The sequence below is a fragment of the Fusarium tjaetaba genome (genome assembly GCF_013396195.1).
Source record: "Fusarium tjaetaba strain NRRL 66243 chromosome Unknown NRRL66243_c0000028, whole genome shotgun sequence".
Lineage (NCBI taxonomy): Eukaryota > Fungi > Ascomycota > Sordariomycetes > Hypocreales > Nectriaceae > Fusarium > Fusarium tjaetaba.
Window position 1 is genome coordinate 143,388 of NW_023501224.1, and position 19,795 is coordinate 163,182.

At 48.8% G+C, this 19,795-nt stretch overlaps 9 protein-coding genes across 9 annotated transcripts; 4 read left to right on the forward strand and 5 right to left on the reverse strand.

Moving 5' to 3' along the window:
* Positions 1 to 341: 341 nt before the first annotated feature.
* On the reverse strand, positions 342 to 1,352 carry FTJAE_1530 (uncharacterized protein; the record flags this gene model as incomplete). The annotated part of the gene is made up of 1 exon (XM_037347630.1): positions 342 to 1,352. One exon carries the CDS (start codon positions 1,350 to 1,352, stop codon positions 342 to 344), a length of 1,011 nt encoding a protein of 336 aa, XP_037211382.1.
* A 1,384-nt stretch (positions 1,353 to 2,736) lies between these two features.
* Positions 2,737 to 5,498, forward strand: FTJAE_1531 (cutinase transcription factor 1 beta; the record flags this gene model as incomplete). Its single annotated transcript, XM_037347631.1, has 5 exons — positions 2,737 to 2,921; positions 2,970 to 3,558; positions 3,612 to 3,692; positions 3,742 to 4,409; positions 4,457 to 5,498. The coding sequence occupies 5 exons, from the start codon at positions 2,737 to 2,739 to the stop codon at positions 5,496 to 5,498; spliced, it is 2,565 nt and encodes an 854-aa protein (XP_037211383.1).
* A 133-nt stretch (positions 5,499 to 5,631) lies between these two features.
* Positions 5,632 to 7,646, reverse strand: FTJAE_1532 (uncharacterized protein; the record flags this gene model as incomplete). Its single annotated transcript, XM_037347632.1, has 3 exons — positions 5,632 to 6,166; positions 6,232 to 7,242; positions 7,288 to 7,646. 3 exons carry the CDS (start codon positions 7,644 to 7,646, stop codon positions 5,632 to 5,634), a joined length of 1,905 nt encoding a protein of 634 aa, XP_037211384.1.
* Positions 7,647 to 8,329: 683 nt separating this feature from the next.
* Positions 8,330 to 9,343, reverse strand: FTJAE_1533 (zinc-binding dehydrogenase; the record flags this gene model as incomplete). The annotated part of the gene is made up of 1 exon (XM_037347633.1): positions 8,330 to 9,343. One exon carries the CDS (start codon positions 9,341 to 9,343, stop codon positions 8,330 to 8,332), a length of 1,014 nt encoding a protein of 337 aa, XP_037211385.1.
* Positions 9,344 to 10,223: 880 nt separating this feature from the next.
* FTJAE_1534 (NADH:flavin oxidoreductase NADH oxidase) lies at positions 10,224 to 11,505 on the forward strand (the record flags this gene model as incomplete). Its single annotated transcript, XM_037347634.1, has 3 exons — positions 10,224 to 10,339; positions 10,539 to 11,046; positions 11,104 to 11,505. 3 exons carry the CDS (start codon positions 10,224 to 10,226, stop codon positions 11,503 to 11,505), a joined length of 1,026 nt encoding a protein of 341 aa, XP_037211386.1.
* A 684-nt stretch (positions 11,506 to 12,189) lies between these two features.
* Positions 12,190 to 12,693, reverse strand: FTJAE_1535 (dimeric alpha+beta barrel; the record flags this gene model as incomplete). Its single annotated transcript, XM_037347635.1, has 3 exons — positions 12,190 to 12,327; positions 12,381 to 12,557; positions 12,646 to 12,693. 3 exons carry the CDS (start codon positions 12,691 to 12,693, stop codon positions 12,190 to 12,192), a joined length of 363 nt encoding a protein of 120 aa, XP_037211387.1.
* Positions 12,694 to 13,289: 596 nt separating this feature from the next.
* FTJAE_1536 (6-phosphogluconate dehydrogenase) lies at positions 13,290 to 14,491 on the forward strand (the record flags this gene model as incomplete). Its single annotated transcript, XM_037347636.1, has 2 exons — positions 13,290 to 13,687; positions 13,969 to 14,491. The coding sequence occupies 2 exons, from the start codon at positions 13,290 to 13,292 to the stop codon at positions 14,489 to 14,491; spliced, it is 921 nt and encodes a 306-aa protein (XP_037211388.1).
* Positions 14,492 to 14,686: 195 nt separating this feature from the next.
* On the reverse strand, positions 14,687 to 15,685 carry FTJAE_1537 (isoflavone reductase P3; the record flags this gene model as incomplete). The annotated part of the gene is made up of 1 exon (XM_037347637.1): positions 14,687 to 15,685. The coding sequence occupies one exon, from the start codon at positions 15,683 to 15,685 to the stop codon at positions 14,687 to 14,689; it is 999 nt and encodes a 332-aa protein (XP_037211389.1).
* A 991-nt stretch (positions 15,686 to 16,676) lies between these two features.
* On the forward strand, positions 16,677 to 19,764 carry FTJAE_1538 (C6 zink-finger PRO1A; the record flags this gene model as incomplete). Its single annotated transcript, XM_037347638.1, has 5 exons — positions 16,677 to 18,289; positions 18,864 to 19,011; positions 19,074 to 19,490; positions 19,543 to 19,601; positions 19,659 to 19,764. The coding sequence occupies 5 exons, from the start codon at positions 16,677 to 16,679 to the stop codon at positions 19,762 to 19,764; spliced, it is 2,343 nt and encodes a 780-aa protein (XP_037211390.1).
* Between the last annotated feature and the right edge of the window lie 31 nt (positions 19,765 to 19,795).

Here is a 19,795-nt window from a genome sequence, read left to right on the forward strand (position 1 = left end):
TGGATGGGATCACTGGGTTTATACCCAATTTGTATATTATAGCCGACAATATGGGTCTTCAGTTCTATCCCAGTGGTCCATCCTCTGCCGTACAGTAATAGGTAACGTTATGATCATTAACGAAATCTAGAACTGACTATAATTTCTTACAAACGCTAATAGACATATAAAACTCTCCAAGTGGTGTGCACTGGTAACATGAGGAGTCTTCTGAAATGATCTCGGCCACTTCTGAGTAGCCGAATGTATCATATGAGGGTATTATTAGGAAATGTTCTAGTCATAGGATGTCCAGCAATTTAACCGCATATCATCCTCCCATCATTAAATCATTTTCTAATCTATGTCGAAAAGGTATATCCATTTGTCCCATATCCATAAGCACATACATTCCGTGCCTCCCACTTCAAAAAGTCGTCCAAGTCATGGTCCAGATTACATCCCATCGGGGGAATATCAGACTTACCCGAGTCCTTCCCATCCAACGAGGTCTGAATTGGCATCATTGGACTTATCGGGCTTGACAAAGAGCTCGCTGTAGAGCTATCAATGTCTTCTTGCGTCTCTGTCCATTCCTGGGTCTTTTTGCGCAACATTTTTGGTCGGATTGGTTTTGGTGCCTTGAGCGATGGCATGCGGCAGTCTATTGTCGGTCGGATGATTGTTAGGTGTTTTGTTTCGTCTTGGCGTTTGTTGTTTAGGGCTTGGGTGAGGGCTTCGAATGCTTTGTCTGTTTGGTGGGTGATGCACTTGTTGCAATCTGCTGATGCACTCAACGTGTGTCTGTGATCCAGCGGTGAATCTTTGGTATTTGGTGCCGGAAGGTTTGGCATCATTGAGTGTCTTTGTTGGCGCTGTGCCATTGCAGATAGATTGGTTGTTTGTAGTCGCAGTGGTGATCTTCGTCTGAGTTGTGTAGTATTTAAGACGGCTGATGGTGATTTCCTCTCATCCATACTCCTGTCCCGTTTTACATCTGATCCGCCTCTGCTAATAACAGTGAGGAACTCTTCCTTTCCTTCAAAACTGCTTGGCCGTAGCACGCATGCAGATTGGCTATGTTGGTCCAATGAGGGCGAAAAGGACATGGAATTGCGGACGTCGTGGACTGCAGAAACAGTCTGAATAAAAATAGGCTCGCAATCATCAACACTTTCGAGCGGTTTCGCAGTCGTCGGCCATTTTATCAGCGATAGAGCTGGTGATGCTGGCTCGGCGCTGGAGAGTTCTGGGCTCTCGAACGACAGGGATGGCTCGCTGTCGGTAGGTGATTTGGTGGCGGGCGTTTGTGACAGCTGGAGAGCTCTGCACCGCTGCTCCCAAAACTCCAGGCCATCGAACCTCTTTACCATTGTGTTTGTGGTATATGCTAGCACGATCGTAAATCCATAGAATAAATAATAAATGTTCTAGTTCGAGGATAGAAAAGTAAACATGAAGGAAAGAAAAAGAATGGGGTCGTTTAGTTGAAATTATACTGAGACAATAACATGATCAAGGGAGCAATCCCTAGAAGGGACGAGGGTAAAAGCTACTGTAATTAGACACAAAAAGCCCCATTTACATTCCGGCACTGTTTTACGATGAGACGTGCTCGTATTGCGCAGAGCCTAATGGTAGACTCGGCGACACCTACGAGCTGCAAGGGTTAATTGATGGTATCGTGACATTCGTTTTTTGTGGCTCGTGCCGGATTACGTCTGGAACGAGCCGTTGAGTGGTTGCACAGCCACGCTCCGCTAACACGAGATAAAAATAGCAGCGTTAAACGTGGCATGGTTTTGCAAGTTTGGTCTGTGTTGGGTTAGTCACGCGCAAACTGTTCGCATTCGAGATTTATTAGCAGCAAAGTATTTAAGCTTGTGGTATCCGAGGAGTCCGACCGGAGTTTATGTGGGAGAGTGGCTGAAGACAACGTTACGCAAACTGTCGCCCTAGTTTAGGGACATGACGTAGCGCGACTCTCGGTTACCCTAGAGATCATCATTTCCAGGATATTGAAGGGATAATTGCCCTTGCAAAGGGCTACAAAATCGGGTCAAGGAGGAGTTTAAATCTTGAATCATATTTACTACATTATTTCAACAGCTCCTGTCAGTTCGCGGTAGTAAACTTGCACGCAATGTTATTGACGAATAGACAACGCTTTAAGATATCGTCACTTCAGGGTTCCGAGTCATTGTCATACGATAGACAAATACACATAACATCATGCAAGATAAGCGAGCCTTCAATTTTTGCGGAGTCCTCAGTCTTCAACAGGTCCCTAGCCTTATTCCGGAGTGGTGTTGAATTGTTCTCACAGAGACTCACAGCTCATTTAGCCGGAATATGCCATTTGCCACTTCGACCAATGTCACAGTTCTGTCAGGGCAATCGAGACTGCAACAAGGAGCATCTATCACTCCGAAGCCAACTCAAACCAGTAATATCACAACTGACCAAGGGCCAGAATATTAATCACTCTTATCTGATTCCTAATCATCGCATTGTAAGGAAAAGTAAAGCTTCCCCGTGGGGCAGAAACCCCTCTAGCCGAGATTTCCGAGGTTCACTACCACTCGTCCCACATGGGTCCAGTCCAGCCCCTTTAGCCCCCAGCAGGGGCCAGTCTAGCCAGTTCCTCAGCAAAGAACAGTCAAAGTTTGGGGTAAATCTGGGGTTCATTCTCCTCCGTTTTCCTTGCCTGCTCCTCCTCTTCAACCTCGGGTACCATTTCGCGCGTGTTCGACCAGGATGAACAATACTCAGCAACCGATTCGCTTCGCCAAGAAGCCTGTCTCGAGGAAGCGCGCGACAAAGGCGTGTCTTAAATGTCGCAAGCGAAAGGTCCGGTGTGATGTCACCCGCACCTCGACGCCTTGTACCAACTGTCGACTTGATGGCTGTGAATGCGTCGTTGCTCGTCGTGCTGATGCTTTGTATGTTGTCGATAACTTCGCTGCCTATGGTATACTGACGTGGTATAGTCCTATTCCTCATCGTGGCGCCTCCGTCATCTCCGATAATGACGTCCTCATTCGAGACTGTGAAGCCGTCACGGCAGCGGCTTCTACGACATCTTCCAACGACGATAACCCAACGAGTCCTGTCGACGATGCGACTGCCGTGCTACATACATTAGAAGAAAGCGAATACAAGACATCGGTCGAGCATCAAGAGCGGGTTGACCTCGAGTCGCCCACGACAAATAGCACAGAAGATGTCATCGAGGAGATCAGAGAGATTCCACCATATACACCCTCAATCATCGAAGAGCCCAGCGAACCCGTACGATCCGAACTCAAAGCTCTATACTCGTCAATGCCCTTCCTCCGAACCCTCAACATGCGCGACTGCGATTTCCATCACCTCAACACCCAAGGCTGTCTACGCGTCCCGTCCAAGCCGATCCTCGACGAATTCATCCGACATTATTTCCTCTACATCCATCCGTTACTGCCTCTTATCAACGAAGCAGATTTCTGGAATGCGTACGACCCTACGCCTAATTCTGCGACGACTGGGACGCCTGTTTCGATGCTTTTGCTGCAATCGATGATGTTTGCTGCGTGCACTGTACGTTGACATCACCACTTTCGTGTTGGGTTGGGTTGTTCTAACGAATAAAGTTTGTGTCTAAAGAGAGTCTCCGCACGTTGGGATTCGCCACCATCCTTGAAGCCAAGGAGGCTTTCTACACCAAGGCCAAAGTAAATAATACGTGGTGCTGTTAGTGAAGCGTTTCTAACATCATTGTAGCTTCTATACGACTTCTCGACCGATCCTGATCCCATCTCCATCGCACAGTCCGCCCTCCTCCTAACCTACTGGTGCCCAACATTCCGCTCGGGACCTGGCAAAGCAAACAGTAGATGGCTCCGAATCGCAATACAACACGCCAAGTCATGCGACGCCGACAGTTACGACTCACCCTCTTATGGACTACACATATCACAACAAGATGTCAAGCGACGGAATATACTCAAGCGTATCTGGTGGTGCTGTATCATCCGCGACCGAATCATGCCGCTTTGCGTTCGAAGGAATATCCAGATCACGAGTGCGCATTTCGACTTTGCCAATTGCTCCCCATTATGTTACGATGATCTTGTTGATGAACTTGAGTCGTCGCGGGTTTACAACATCGCCACAAAGCACAAGCTCATCCTCACGTTAGAACGCCTTACAGAACTTTGCGTGACTTTGACAGACGTCCTGGGTTTAGTGTATCCGACAGAGACATTGCCGATTTTGGATGCAGAAGCACATTCAACAGCGTATGCGCAAGTACAGGAACACAAGAGGTCACTCAAGAACTGGGCAGTGGCTACAAGACCACCGCTCGCTATTCAAGACTTGACGCTGAGTTCAGGAGGATACGAGGACTCTGCAGTATTATTCACCAATCTAGTCTGGATCTACTTTCAGTAAGCTCACCTACCCCTACTTCGCCTCAGTCACTGACATCTTCCAGCGCCAGCCAAGTCGCCCTCTGCAACTACGAACTCCATCTCGGTCTAATACTAGGCCTCGTCAACCAAACCCCCACCGCATCACACGAAACCCAATTCCTCAAAAACAACAGAAGAGATCTCCGAAACGCCACAAAAAGCATAGCAGAATGCTTCGCCCGACTACATCCCCACCGACTCACCCGCTGGCTACCCAGCAGCGCTGTAGCATGCACTGCTCTTCCTCTAGCGATGCACATGGTCGACATGAAGATGTCCACTGCTTCTTCTTCAACAGAGATATGGGCCCGTCCCGAAGTTGCTTCAAAGCAATCACGACTCAATGTCCTCATCCAAGTTTTTAGGGAGCTACATCCCAAGTACGATGGCGTACATTCTATTTCCAAGACGATTCGATATTTTATGGAGTGTAGTGATCGCGAGGAACCTTCGCAGATGATGCTTACCAGCGATCACGCCGATGTCCTAGCCCGAAGCCCAACGCAATATCTCAGACTGGCTTTGACCATCGACGTGTGTCTAAGTCAAGATCGTTTGGCCCAAGATAGTGACTTTCCAGCTGCTTTGAGACGCTTCTTCAACAGAAATAGGTCTTTGATGCCCATGCTATTAGGACAACCACAATTCGCGCCGATGCCAATGACACAACAAATAACCCTGCCTCGACCGCTCTCCCCAGCAACATATGCGAAAAGCTTTTCGCGATGGATGGAAGACGATCCCTCCGTGGGCTTTGCCATGCAAATGGGTATAGATATAGGACCTCAATCGCCTGTAGTCTACGAAGTTGCAGAACGAGCGCGGAAGACACAGTCAGAGAGTACGGAAGAACCATCTCCTGTGTCTGAGCAGTCACAGTCACAGTTCAGTGAATCAGTAATGGGCATGGAGACAACAGAGGATCTGTTACAGCGTCTTCAAGGGGCTGTTAGTTGGGCTCAGAATGACCAAGCGTTGTATTTTGCGCAAGAGATGGGCCTGCTGTCTGATGGTATTGGGTTCAACCAAGGTTATAACCAAGATTTTAACCAGGGGTTTTTGTAAACTAGCTTGCAAGCATTGCAATCTAACGACATGACATGAATATCTATATAATTAATATTGCTCTGTAGTTTCCATTCGCTTTCTGTTCTGTCTGTACCTTTGACTTTATGACCCTATTTGTTATTCCTTCTCCTCAATTTCCACGCAGGTACATCCGGTTGCCACCATTTTCAGCTCTTGTATCTGTTGTCGAATGCCCGGCATGGCTCAGAAGTTCAATACTAGCATCTGAGTATTGTTGTCCTCTGTCCTCCTGGTGAGACGAGTCATACGGAGAGTCTTTCTGCCTACCCTTCTCATCCGGCATCGAGTCTACAGCAAAGAGCGTCACCATATCCTCGCTCACCCCCTCCAGTCTGCGTCCCTGTCGTCGTAGTACTAGGCGAGTATCACCAAGCTGTTTTGATAGAGGCTCTGCGCCAGATGTTTCTCCTGCGGGGACGATAGTGTCGATATCGGGGTTCCGTGTAGTACGCAAAATAGTTGAGAATGTAGTTGCATAGGATGCTGATGCAGACTTGATACATAGTAGTCCGATGATGACGATAACTAGGGAAGCTAACAGACCTAGACCGTAGGCGATGAAGAGGTTGCGAGGCTCATAAGAGAAGGCGATTTGCGTGGTTAGGTAGGTAATATTACCATGAGATGCCGCAGTATCGTTTTGCCTATAAGCGTCAACAGAGCTCCGTTCAAGAAAGAAGGGGAGAGAAAAAAATACGAATGCACTCACAGTAGCTTTGAGTTACTAAAGAGGCTTATCGTCGCATTCTTAAACAACTGCTCCAATGCATCCGCCATAGAGATATTCCCAATCACAGATCCTGGTGCTTGTGGGCGATCTGTCGCCGCATTTACACCACCAAGAACCTGCATTTCTTTGGCATCCATGAGAACAGAGCTCATGATCTGTGTCTGAGTAGGTTGCATCACACCGTAGTGAGAAATCCCAAGATTCCCGAGTAGTAGCTTACCCAGGGAATCCATGAGCGCGATGTAAGCGACAGCAGCATTGAACCGGTCGGAGTTTTTATCCTCGTTGAGACCGGCGTCACTAGACCTTACTCCATTTAGTCTTTTGGACTTGTAGCTAATATTCTGCTGACCGTTGTCGAATGTAAAGTTGACGGCATATGACGAGTTGTAGAGCGCGCATTCGATCGACTTGTTTGCCATGATGTAGCTTATGGTCGTGTTGGAGGCAGGTATATCGGGCACCACAACGAACAGTCTAGACGCGTTGATGGAGTTGCCCGTCTCATCAATGGTTGATTGCGATGAGATGAGAGAGTAATTCATTGCACCCCGCAAACCAGCCAAGGCGTAGCCCTCCTCAGTGCTGTTCACCGTGTTGGTGCTTGGAACGAATCCCACGTATCCGGCGGAGTTCCCGCAACATGTCTCGTTCTTGACAGCCTCAGCTAAGAGCTTTGCAAAGGTGGCGTTGCGAGGTGTACCGCATGAAATTGAAGGGCCGTGAAAGTCGACAGAATATGAGGAATTAGGAAAGGGTGCTGGGAAAGTCAGGATAGAGCCGAGAGATGCCACTGATAAGAGCACCCTTGAGACGTAGGCTGAGGGAGCGTAATATCCTACTCCGCCTACTCCGGTGAATTGGGCAAAGTTGAGCATGTTATTGTAGTCAAGCAGTGGAATGGGAGCGTCGACAACGGTGATGTTTGGACGGTCTGAAACTTGGACTGTCAGAGTAGCTGGAGTAATAACTGCAATCAGTGGGAGAGCCCTGTAGATGTCAGTAAACTGCCAGTACTTCGAGCTTCTTGCCTACCAAGCTATGATGGCCACTGCTGCAAGCGCCGGCGCAGCTGTCCAGAGCTCCCAAGCAGTAAAGTCCCAAGCATTATGCAACACGCCAAAAAGCGAGTTGACGCCCTCGATAGTGACGGATTTTGATCGTAGTGTTCGCCATAGTATTTGCGTGTATGCGAACCCGACAGCTGCTGACAACAAGGCTCTTGCGAGGAACGCGATACCGGTGCCGACACGGAGAAACCACTCCTGTTGATTTTGACTCTTTATGATCCTCCCGTCGAGGTAGTGGTAGTAGAGATGATGGCCGATGGCGAGGACTAGTCCCAGGAATAGACTTCCCGTCATGAGGATGGGTGTCAGCTTATGGACCGCCATGTTGCGGTGTATGTGGGGTTCTGGCAAGGTTGATAATCGTAACCGTAAATATCGACCTTGTTGATTATAAGTGCGGACCCGGGAATAAAACAAATCTTGGTTTCGTCTAGGGAAACTCTGAACTAGATTCCATTTCGCGATGGTTGATCCGTTAAAGTTAAAATGAAATAAAAGATGAAAGAAGAGAGCCATGCTAGGCAGAAATCTCGCAAGGTTATCCTGTTTTCTGCCTACAGCCCCCAAGTTGGGGGCCAAGTCCAATTGCAGCCCCTGCAAAGAGCCTCAAGATATCTTACCCCGCAACATGAAACATTGTCGTATCGGGGGCGATACAGAGCATTGGCTGGGGATAAGCTCTCGTACGTTGGTTTAATATTCTTGTACATGATAATTTGATTCTGTTCTTTGTCTTTGTTGCGGACTTTGATCTGGATGGAAGATAATTAAGCCAAAGTTGAGGCTAAGGGAACTTGCAGACGCATAGAAAGAGGGCCAGTTAAATGAACTATTTGGTGCCATTACTGCTACTATTACTAGCCTAGTGAAGTTTGTTTCTTGTCAAGGCAATGTAAGTAATTATAGTTCATCGAAGGCACAGAAGCTAACAGGTTGCACTGCAGCTGAAAGAATGGATCGAGGCTTGACGAAGAGCTATGCTCTCTGCACCCTCATCGCACACATCGCTATGCAGCACCCGACCTGATATTGACGATTACTGCACCAACTCCGGATCCGCTGTGCCACTGACGGTGAGCTTCTTGGATATCGTTCAAGTCCCAGACCTTCCTGATGGGCACATGAATCTCGCCCTTGCCAAGCAGATCAAGAAGAGTATTCATGTTAGGCTTGTACCCGGGCTGATCGCGATCAATGAGGTAAAAGTGAGTTCGCTTGCTCCGCCATGGGACTATCCCCTTAAGCAGAAACTTGACTGTTGGCCAGATAGCTGAGACGGGAGCCTCGCCGGTGAGAGACTGCTGATTCGCAGCGAAGCCAACGACAATGCCGTGGCCGTTGAGAATGTCATAGGACTCGTCGAAGCTGTCGAAACCGATGGAATCAAAAGCGGCGTCAACACCACCACCGTCTTTCATCGCCTTGATCCAATTCTTATCCGTGTAAGCGAATGGGATTCCACCCTGTTCTCGTATAGCAGCGTGGTTTCGTTCCGAAGCCGTGCCGTACACCTTGGCCCCCTGCAACTGTGCTAGCTTCATGGTGGCATAGCCCACAGATCCACTGATGCCGTGGACAAAGACTTTCTGTCCGCTCTTCACCTTGGCGACTTGGTGAACCATGGCGTACGCCGTGGACCAGTCGAGAACAAGCGCAGTCACCTGCTGCAGGTCCAGGCCTGCAGGTACAGGAATAAGGTGCTTCTCGGGCAGATTGACGAGTTCAGCCTGCGCATCATACTTGGTTAAGCATGCTACAATGTCGCCAGGTTTGAAGATATTGCTGTTGGTGCCGTTGGCTTTGACAGTGCCGACAAGACAGTAGCCCGGTGTCAAGGGAGGCTTCTGCTGCGAGGGATAGACACCACGCCTCATGTTGATGTCGGCACCGGAGAAGCCAGCGTGGATTGGGGCGACTTGGACATGCCTGCTAGCTGGGGCTACTAATGTATCTTCAACGATCTCGAGCACCGAGGCATCGCCGTATCTGGGGATGACTACTTTGCGGTAACGATTCGACATGGAGTATGATGGTAAATCAAGGGGGTGAGTGAATGATACGAGCGGATACCGTCTTTCTGGCCGTGATGCTACACTTAAGTATAATAGACTGAACGGTGGCAAAGCCAGCAATAATTAGCGCCATGGAACTAAACAGTGAATTTATACCTCTTAGAATGGTATAGCATCGTCACAGCTTCGAGCGTCGATTGTAATGATCAAGTGTATGTTTTGGGTATTGAAAGGCTTTGATTTCTCCCCGTCGGCTTTCGCTTCCATCCGAGACCGCCTTCGATAGAACAACATCGGCGGTGCTAGATGCCGTTCCTTTTTTTGTTTGTATTACTCAGCAACCCCTACTTCAGTTTGCGAGATTTCTGCGGGGCTGGCCTTGGTCGTTTACTCATCATGAATCACGGCGGTCGGGCTGACCTTTATGCCGAGAATCGGAGCGAGCTCCGAAAACAAACAGCGTACCAGTTCAGTTCAGCTCCACTACTACGCCTGGTTCACGTGTTAGGGTAAGTAGACCATAGGTCTTTTGACTTGGAGGCTGAATCTTGGAGTTCGGTCGATCGATCGTTGGCATTCAGCATACTCATCACGTGTTCAAGTAGTGAGCGTCCTTCACAAACATACACCCATCATCATGACTTGAGGTCGGCCCCGTCAGTTATCCGCCAATATCCAATGTTGGATTCAGCCAACTCCGTGTTCAGCATAGATGTAAAGAACCCGTCAAGGAGCAAGGCCTCTGGTGGCCTAGTCGGTGCTCGAGGCCACCTCCTCGAATTTCATACCAGTCTATTCCTAATCTTCTTCTACAATGGCTTCTCCAATAGCCCAACTAATTACGTTACATAATGGCCTGACGCTGCCAAATCGATTAGCAAAGTCTGCCATGGCCGAGAATCTATCAGATAAAGACCTTCTACCAACAGATGACGTTTACTCTGCCTACAAGGCTTGGGCAGAGGGTGGTTGGGGGCTGATCATCACAGGTAGCTTCACCGTTCTGTAAGCGGGACAAGGCCCCTCTTGTTGACTTGGTATTAGGAAATGTGCAGGTTGATCCTCGTTATCTTGGGCAGCCTGGAGATATTGCCAATAATAACTTGATAAGCAGGACTCGTGTTCTCGACAGCTAGAACAAGTGAGCATCAGCATGTAGAGCTGCCAGGACACCGACCGTGATGCAGATAAGCCATCCGGGCAGGCAGACCCCGGCTGGAGCAGGCAGAAGGGGTTTCTTTGAGAAGGCTCTAGCCCCCAGCGCAATACCCTTGCGTCTCGGCAAAGGTATATTCGCTGCCGTGGTTTCTAAGCTACTTTTCGGCACGCCAAGGGCCATGTCAGTCGAGGAGATCCTTTATGTGCGAAACCGTTTCGTGGAAACAGCAGTACTTGCATCCGAGGCTGGGTTCGATGGAATCGAGCTTTATGGAGCTCACGGTTATTTTCTTTCCCAGTTCCTAACTGCTAAGACTAATCATCGAGTCGATGAGTATGGAGGAACACCCAAGGCTCGTGCTAAGATTGTCGTTGATATTATCGAGGATATCCGCAATGCTGTGCCAAAAGGCTTCACAGTTGGTATCAAGTTTAACTCTGCCGGTCATCAGTCATCCATTGCCTTGGAAGAGTGTCTTGAACAGCTTCGACTGATTACTGATGCTGGAATCGATTTCCTGGAAATCAGTGGTGGTAGTTATGAGGAGCCAATCGTAGGTCTATCCTTTATGCCACCGAGCTTACCAGCATTGTCTAACACGTCTTTTCAGGGAATTGTAGACCCCGATAAAGCCACCGGGGTGAAGAGAGAAGGCACCGCGGCCAGAGAAGCATTCTTTCTCGACTTCGCAGAAGCGATCCGGAAGGAGTTCCCAGATCTACCGCTGCTCGTCACGGGTGGATTCCGTAGTCGAAAGGTGATCGAGGATGCTCTACTAAGCAAAGCCCTGGACATTGTTGGACTGGCGCGACCAGCAGTGTTGGATGCTTCTGCCCCCTCGAGCACGCTACTGAACATGAGTAAAGGGGATGATGAGGCACGAGCCATTGCAATTTCCATTCCGACCCATTGGTTGTTAAAGAAGATTGGCAACTATATCATTGGAGCTGGCTATGAAACCGTTTATCGCCTTGTTCCTTACGTAGTCGTTGAAACTGACCACAAGTTCTAGGCATGGTGTGGGAAGAAGATCAAGACATTGGGGGGAGGAAGGAGACAAGCCTATAAATCTAATATCTAAGAAATGATTGGGCTATAAATGAAGTTAACATTCTCAAGTAATGGACTTAGTTAGGCTTAGTACAGAAGCTTTATAACTAGATAGAATAGATTAAATATATACTTATCTATAAGATATTAACATTGAAAGGGTAGAGCTTTATTACTACGACAGTATAATTTAATAATTGCCCAAGACAGCACACAAGCTAAAATATATTATAAACTCATAACCTTTAAATCCAATAGTCTGGCTATGCGATTCGCGAATAAAAGATACAGATAGAGATGGAATTTATGCTGCCTAACCCAGATATGACTATGCGTAGTGTACATGTATATCCATCGCTTTTTCTCTTGCTCTCAGGTCCCCAGGCAACGCCGACGTGATACACGGCTAGGAAGCTATATCACCACACAGACATTAATATGTTGTTGACATAGTGATTGACAATTATATCAACGAGGCAATTTAAACATTGTAGCATAGCTAAATATTTAATGCGACCTAGATAGACAGAGCTTATGCCTTCTTAAAGCTAAAGTTGAATGGGATATTTCAGTGTGGTGCCTTGATGTGTCTCGCTGAGGCGTCATAAGCTTTAAGTATCAATCAATAGACAGAGCCTACTAGGGCTCACTCTGTACCTCCAGACAAACCCTCCTTCACAAATTTAACCTCATCCCAACCAATAATTGGAACGGCTTCGGCGCGCTTAAGGAACTTCTCCTCATCCGGGACAACGATCCGGTTATACTCGGGATCACTAAAGATCTTGAAACAGATGCATCAGTACTGTTAAACGCATGCATTGGAAATAATCTTACAGCATGAAGATCCTCGAGGCTCTTAGCCCACATGGTAGCAGCCCCATCAAAAGGCGCAACAGGCGGCATGCCGGTTCCCGAGAGGTCAAGCTTCTCATCAGCGTGGAACTGAGAGTACCGAGATTCTGCTTGACGATGGGGACAGACAGCCATATCTTTGGATGCTCTTCTGACCAGCTGTCAGAAAGAGTCAGTGGCAGTTCTGTTGAAAGGATAACAGGAAGTCTGGGGGACTTAACTACTTGTGGAACTGTTCATATGTAACGTCGCCGCGCTTTCGCAGCAGGAATGTGATGCGGACGATCTTGGCCATGGTGACGATGTCGAGAAGTTAAGTGGTGAAAGAAGATTTATTATCAGATTTAACGATGTGCACACAGGATATATATACACACATAATTCAAGTCAATGACGCGTCTGACATTTGTGAGACGAGATACCAAGTGCGATCGTTGACCTCATTTGGCTTTATCGAGTCCGAGTCCGAGGGTGCCACGGAAGCACACTGATAGGCTGATGTAATCGCACGACTGAAGTGGTATAAACATCGAGCTAGCCAATGATAAGAGTCCGGCGGGACATAGATCACTCTGCAAAGAGCTACTTCTGCATCGTGAAACTTGAAATGTTACCAAACTCGCCATTAGATTGTTAAACTTAATGTAGCTCGCTCTTTGTGATTCATTTAACGAGTGCCGGCCCGCACGGAAGCGCCGGACCACCGCGCCTTCTGTCGTACTTTTATCTAGAATAGGCTAGTTACAATAGCTGCCTTATCGTTTGAGATGGACTAGATGGCCAGAAGAGCGAGGTTGTCGTATGTATAAAAACCAAGCTCTTAGATTGACAAAAGCCTGTACTCAACAAGCCTCAGCCAGATATTACTATTTAACTGCAAGAACACTCAGCATGTCCACAATCAAGACCGTTTTCCAGCTTGACTGCAAGCCCTCTTTCTTTGAAAGCATCACCGTTCGCCCCAGCGGTGCTCTTATTGTAACACGCCAAGACACCAACGAGATATGGGAGATAGACTCCTTCTCTGGGACTGGCAAATGTATCGTCACCGTCCCAGATGTCGCCTCAGTCACTGGCATAGCTCAAGTACTGCCCGACGTGTACGCCTTTGGAGCCGGGACCTATCGTCTTGCAAACCACGAAGGCACAGTTCCGGGCTCTTACAGCTTCTGGGTCGTCGATCTCAGAGGCACTGCACCAGATATACGGCTGGTGGTCAAGATGCCGGAGGTTGGACAGCTCAACGGACTTGCGGCATGGGATGCAGAGGCTGTCCTTGCGGCAGATTCGTAAGTTTATAAGTTAGTAATAAAGTTAGTAAATATACTTCTACTACACTTTAGGTTTAATACAATAGATAGTCAAAGAAGATAACGTTGGCGGGAAACTGTTCATTGAGTGCTCAACTATTTCGCCGGAATTAGTTGACAAGATCGCGAAATTGATGATCGATCACGGCGCAGAGTTTGTCAGTAGCCCAGGTATGTACATTGCCTCAAGCCGTAATTGGCAATACTTCTTGTACACTTGGCTCTCGTATAGTCTTTGGTCCACCACAAATGGCAAATAGTGGCACACTTATCTTCACAACTGCTGGCGCCAAATCATCAATTGAGAAGATACGCCCTTACATCAAAGATGCCATGGGACGTGATGAGATCTCTTTCGAAGATGAGCCACACAGCCACGCGGCGAAATTCAAGCTCATCGGCAATGCATTCGCCCTCAATGCCATCACACAGATTGCTGAATCATTGACATTGGCCGAGAAATCAGGCATTAGCCCGGAAACGGTCGCAAAGTTTACGGACATCATGTACGGCGGAATATCCTCCGTCTATTCAGGCAGAATGATCAGCGGCGAGTATTGGACTAGAGATGAGCCATACGCTTCGGCCGACATTGCGATGAAGGATATCAAGCACCTCTTGGAACTGGCTCAGGAAACAAATATGGAGCTGAAGAATGCTCAGACTGGTCTCATGTATCTCCAAATGGCAACGGAGAAGTCACCAGGACATCAGGCTGATATCAGTGCGATTTATGGTGCCGTTCGTAAGGCGAATGGGCTTGAATTCAAGAATCGGCCTTAGATATCGCCAATAAACCGAGACTTACGTCAAGATCAAAAATACATGGACTCACACAGCACCCTTGAGAGAGAAACTCTAGAATTACTTTTCATCGTATCCTCTCGCATGCTGCCACGGAGCTGACTTTCTCTAAAAATACAAAACACTACCGGCTTTATACCTTGCTGCTTCTGTCTCCCTCTTGTCCAAGGGTGCCTAGGTCCTATGCTGCGTTGCATCTGCCACTGGATCTCGGCCAACATAGATACGGTGGTCACGCTCTCCGCTAACCACCTCCCGGATAAAGTCACGCACCGACTTGCAATTGAGGTCCGAGTATAAAGACTTGCCATCTAAGTACCCGAGGTATTGGGCATGCTCAGGCGTGTTGTCACCCCTGACATAGCGAGTATGCCTATACTGAGACATGGCAAGTTCCAAAAGCAGCCCTACATCAGTCGGATTTCTTGTCACAGGACCCTGAAGCTCCGCAATGCGGGCCTCGAGGTCAGGAATTGAGACAGAATTCCGAGGTATCTCCTTTCCCATTGCAGCCTCAACCTCGGCCCAGATCGTGCTCTGTGTCGTAACCTCGCCATATGCAAGCACAGATCGATTTAGTGTCCGCGGATCTGTAATGATGCGGGCTATATATGGCCCGATGTCTTCCTTATCCATTATGGCGGTAGGTGTATTGCCAACTCCGATGAATACGTCGGCAATAGGAGGCTCAGGAGCATACGGTTCCGGCAGGCAGACTTGGTACCACATACCGACGTCGACAACAGTATAAGGTAGATAGAGGCGCTTGCAGCGGTCCAAAAGATCCTCTCTTAGATCTCGGACAGCCATGATACCACGTGGAGGCATGACAGGCCCCCAGAAGCTGGGTAGGAAGCGGCCAACCCCGGCGCGATGCGCAGCGTCGATAAGCGTCTCTGATTCCACCCGCTGGATTGGGAGTATGCACGAGATGACGACGTCAGCGCCCGCAAGCTGTTCGGCGAGTGTATCAACGTCCCGGAAGTCGCCCGCCTTGATAGTAGTACCGGAAGACGACATCTCTCGGTATGCCGGTTTGCCTGCAGATTCAGGCCGTGCTAGTGCTATAACATGGAATTGCGCTGGTTCGGCCAGTAACGCCTTCATGATGGACGATCCTGTCTCGCCAGAGGCGCCGGCAACAACAACATTGAGCTTGGTGGAAGAGGCCATGGCGAATGCTGGTAAAGAACCTTGTTCTGAGTGTTGTACTGCCTGGAGGTATGAAGGAATAAAGTATTGTTGATAATCGACAACCTTGGTCTTTTGGCAGGCTTTAAGTAACACTCATGGTGCGGTACGTAGTCTGCTAAAGTGAAATTCTCCGGAGATCCGGGCAGGGATTTAGTCCCCGAGACCTGTATTGCTTAGAAATGCCAAGTAGATGCCTCCTAAGTGGAGGCACTGTGGGTTTAAGGCTTGTCACTCTACAGGGTAAAGATAAGTTAAATGAAACTATATTCTTTTTTGAAATCGCGCGGGAGCTGAATTTGGCTGTATTGAGTAAGTTATATCTACTAGCTGATATTTATTCTTACTGAGATTCTGAGACGTTGTAAATTAGCGTCTACCGGTTGGAAGGATAGGGAACCCACGATTATATAAAAAGGCACTGCTAACCCTTTAAAAGCGCCAAGTCATTGTGGCTACTTATAACTAATGTCTATAAGTAAATTTCAGGCACCGCTCTAGATTAAAGACATAAAAGACTACGCAAGGTACAGCTACTGGAGGTATTCCAGACAGACCCAGTAGCCATCATTGTGGATTACTCGTAAATCATTCGGCGATAATTCAGGTAATTACATATATCTATATGTAAACTCAGGGGAATATCATCTGCCTGTGGGGCTCACAGTTCTAGGATCACAGATCAGCAAACGCTCAAACTAACTAGGCTAATAACTATGGAGAAGTAAAAGCCACCTGAGAGAACACGCCAACGCTGAATCCACGCCTTTCCCTATTAGGGCAGCGCGCGCTCAGGAGTTGACCCAGTTCGTTTCAACATCGGTTGCTCCTCAGACTAGACTCTCGACTTGTCATGACCGCCAACTCAATCTTCCGTTGCTTCAAACCACGCAACTCGTCAAGATCGCGCCCATTTGGCCAACACGCACCGTCAAACTGCCACTCAATCTTACTAGCAGTGTAGGACTGCGCCATGCCCGCCCCGGCTTGCTGGACCTGCCGCTTACGGCGCAAGAAGTGTGACAGGACACGACCCGCGTGCAGAGGCTGCGCCCACCTCTCCATCGACTGCCACTACAGTTCTGAACGTCCGCATTGGATGGATGGAGGGCATAAGCAAAAGCAAAGGGCCAGATTCGTCAAGGCTCAGGTCATCCAGGGTGCCACATCTCGGCGTGGCAAAGGCTTCGCCGTCCAGGTGCAGCCTCTTCAACAGGAAGAGGCCCCATCGGAAGGCTTTCCCTCCTCCCTTGGTAAACACGGCGGTACCACCACATCTGCTAGAGCGGCTCATCCAACTAGCCAAAAGGAAACGGATGACTTCCTGACATCCCTGTACCTCGACACCGTATTTCCCCACCTCTTTCCCCTCTACCGCCCAGCGACTTCGGCTGGTGGCCGCGCCTGGCTGCTCAAAGCTATCCTAGGGCAGCCTGCAATCTATCACACTGTCATCAGCATCAGTACATACTACTTCACCCTCCTCCTCGCGCGAGATGCAAGCCAGACTCTACGCACTCCCTGCGAGCAACAAGTCTGGGATACTCTGGCATTGCATATGGACTGTTCCCTCAAAATTATCCAGGGCGAAATGACAGCATTTAATAAAGGTACATGGGGGAAGGAGGAGGCTCTCAAACGGGCTCGCTTACTGGGCGCCATCGTCCAGCAGTTAATCTTTTACACGGCCATGGCGCAGGGCGCTGCTTGGAAATTGCACCTCACAGCAGCTTTGAGCCTGCTTCGTGAAATCATCGAAACACACCGCGGAGACGATGGGTTCTTCGATCTTGACGAGTTTCTGCAAACCATGGCGCCCAAGAGATCGATATTTGATGGCTTATCTCTTGCTCTCACGCCTTGGTCCGAGGAACAGAATGCCTTTCGGTTCTTCACAGCCTTTTTGGTATATGCAGACGTGATATCAGGTGTCATGAGTGGAACTCCGCCGAAACTCCAACCATACCTCGGGATGCTATTGAATGATGGCGTAACGGCTTTGAAGATGGAGGAGTTCATCGGGTGTCCGGGATGGATATTGGCCGCTCTTGGCCAGATCTCGGCGATAGAGGCGTCACAAATTGCCAGGGGACGCAGTGCCATCCACAAAAGAGGAGAAGAAGACAGAGGGAAACTCGCAGAACTCAAGATACAGCTCCAAGTTGGCCTGACGAACACGAAAGTAGACTTGCAGACAGACCTGGCGGCCCATCAGGCTGCACAGGCATGGATACATGGAGCAACACTATACCTTCGTATTGTCGAACAAGGGCGTCGACCCTCGCATACAGAAACAAAAGATCATGTGCAGTTCATTACAAGTCTGATTGGATCACCTGCATCCCAGGTCTCCCTGCGCAGCATCATGTGGCCAGTCTTTATGGCTGGTCTGCTAGCTGGGCAAGAGGATGAGATCATCTTTACCGAGGCTGTCTCGGATTTGGGCGCTCTTAAGGCATTTGGATCTGCGAAACAAGCTCTAAGTCTGTTGGAGCGGGCTTGGCTTGCGCGTAATGACACTCCACAGGATACTGCACAGGACTTCTGGCAGCTCTCGGATTGTTTCGGCGGCAAGGACACGCATGGGTTACTTGTCTGAATGTGATAAGGTTTTGCCCATGAGTACTGAGCCTTACCTGGAATGAACATCGAGCTAGCCAATCATACATCTGGAAATAAACCTCGTTGATAGATAACCCAGTGTCAGCCCCGACGTAACCGATTCCCTGTCAGGCTATCAGCCGAGTCCGATGGTGTATACTTCTGTTGTCCGAGTGCGAAACCGTGCATGTTAACTGATTCGTAGAGCTCAAGCAGTTCATGCTGACCTGATCCTTGAGAGAGAGAGAAAATAGTCAACTGTCGCGCGTGGTAATGGTTATAACGCATTTTTTACTATTTCATTTGTTGGTGTCATACGTGGACAAACATTGATCCGGCACCGTCGCTCAGGTATATAGACATTACACCCCTCCCTTCACTGTGCCTCAACCAGCTCATTTTACAGCTCACTATCTCACATCATCGACCTCGATACCCCTAGCAAAGGAAAACGGAAGACCTTTGAGCATAATTAATGATGGCCTCACCCAACGTCTTGATAATGATGAGCGACGAGGGCCACGACCCCACGGGCATGCTGATTAGCAAACCGCTTTAGCGTGACGAAGCTGACAGAACCCACAGAGACTGCCGTTCCTTATGCTGCTTTCAAAGAAGCAGGGTTTAAAGTCCAATTTGCCACCGAGGCTGGAAAGACCCCGCAATGTGATAAGAGGATGATGGAAGGCGTCACTGGGAAACTTCTGGTGTGTTGAGCTGACCCTATCTCTTGGACCTTTGGTCCTATTCTTACCATCAACACTTCTAGGGTGCAAAAGCTGCTGTGGTGGAACAATGCAAATCCATGCTCGAGTCAGACGAGGCTCGCCATCCGCTGTCATGGACTGCGCCTGGTTTCTCGCTCGACGAGTATAACCTCGTCCTCTTCCCTGGAGGACACGACAAGGCTGTGCGACAAATCATCGACTCCAAGGAAGTGCACAAGCTCATCCTTGACTACTTCCCCAAGACGAAGAAGCCGAGCAACAAGGCCGTAGGAGCGATCTGCCATGGCGTCATGGTGCTGTCGTCTGCCAAGGGTGGTGATGGTAAGAGCGTGATCCACGAGTGCACCACGACTACACTGCCTGGCTTCTTTGAGAGTTTTGTATACTGGGCTACTAGGGCGTTTCTTGGTGATTACTATAAGACATATGGGGCTGGTAGTGAGAACACAGAAGATTCTGTAAGCTGTGGCGTTAGATTGGCTCGTCGAGTGAACATACTGACTCTCCCAGATCCGCCACAGCCTCGCTGATGATAGCAAGCAGTTCAAGGGAAGCAATAGTTTTGCTCCGTAAGTCGACCCCATGGCGGCCTCCTATAATTTCACTCCTCTAATCAGCCGACGCAGCTTTGTTGTCAAGGATGAGGAGTATAACTATGTCTCTGCAAGATGGCCCGGCGATGCAGATCTGTTTGCCAGAACCTTGATAGATCTTGTGCGAGAGTCGCAGTAGGAGTTACGCGGAATTATATAAGAAACAGGAG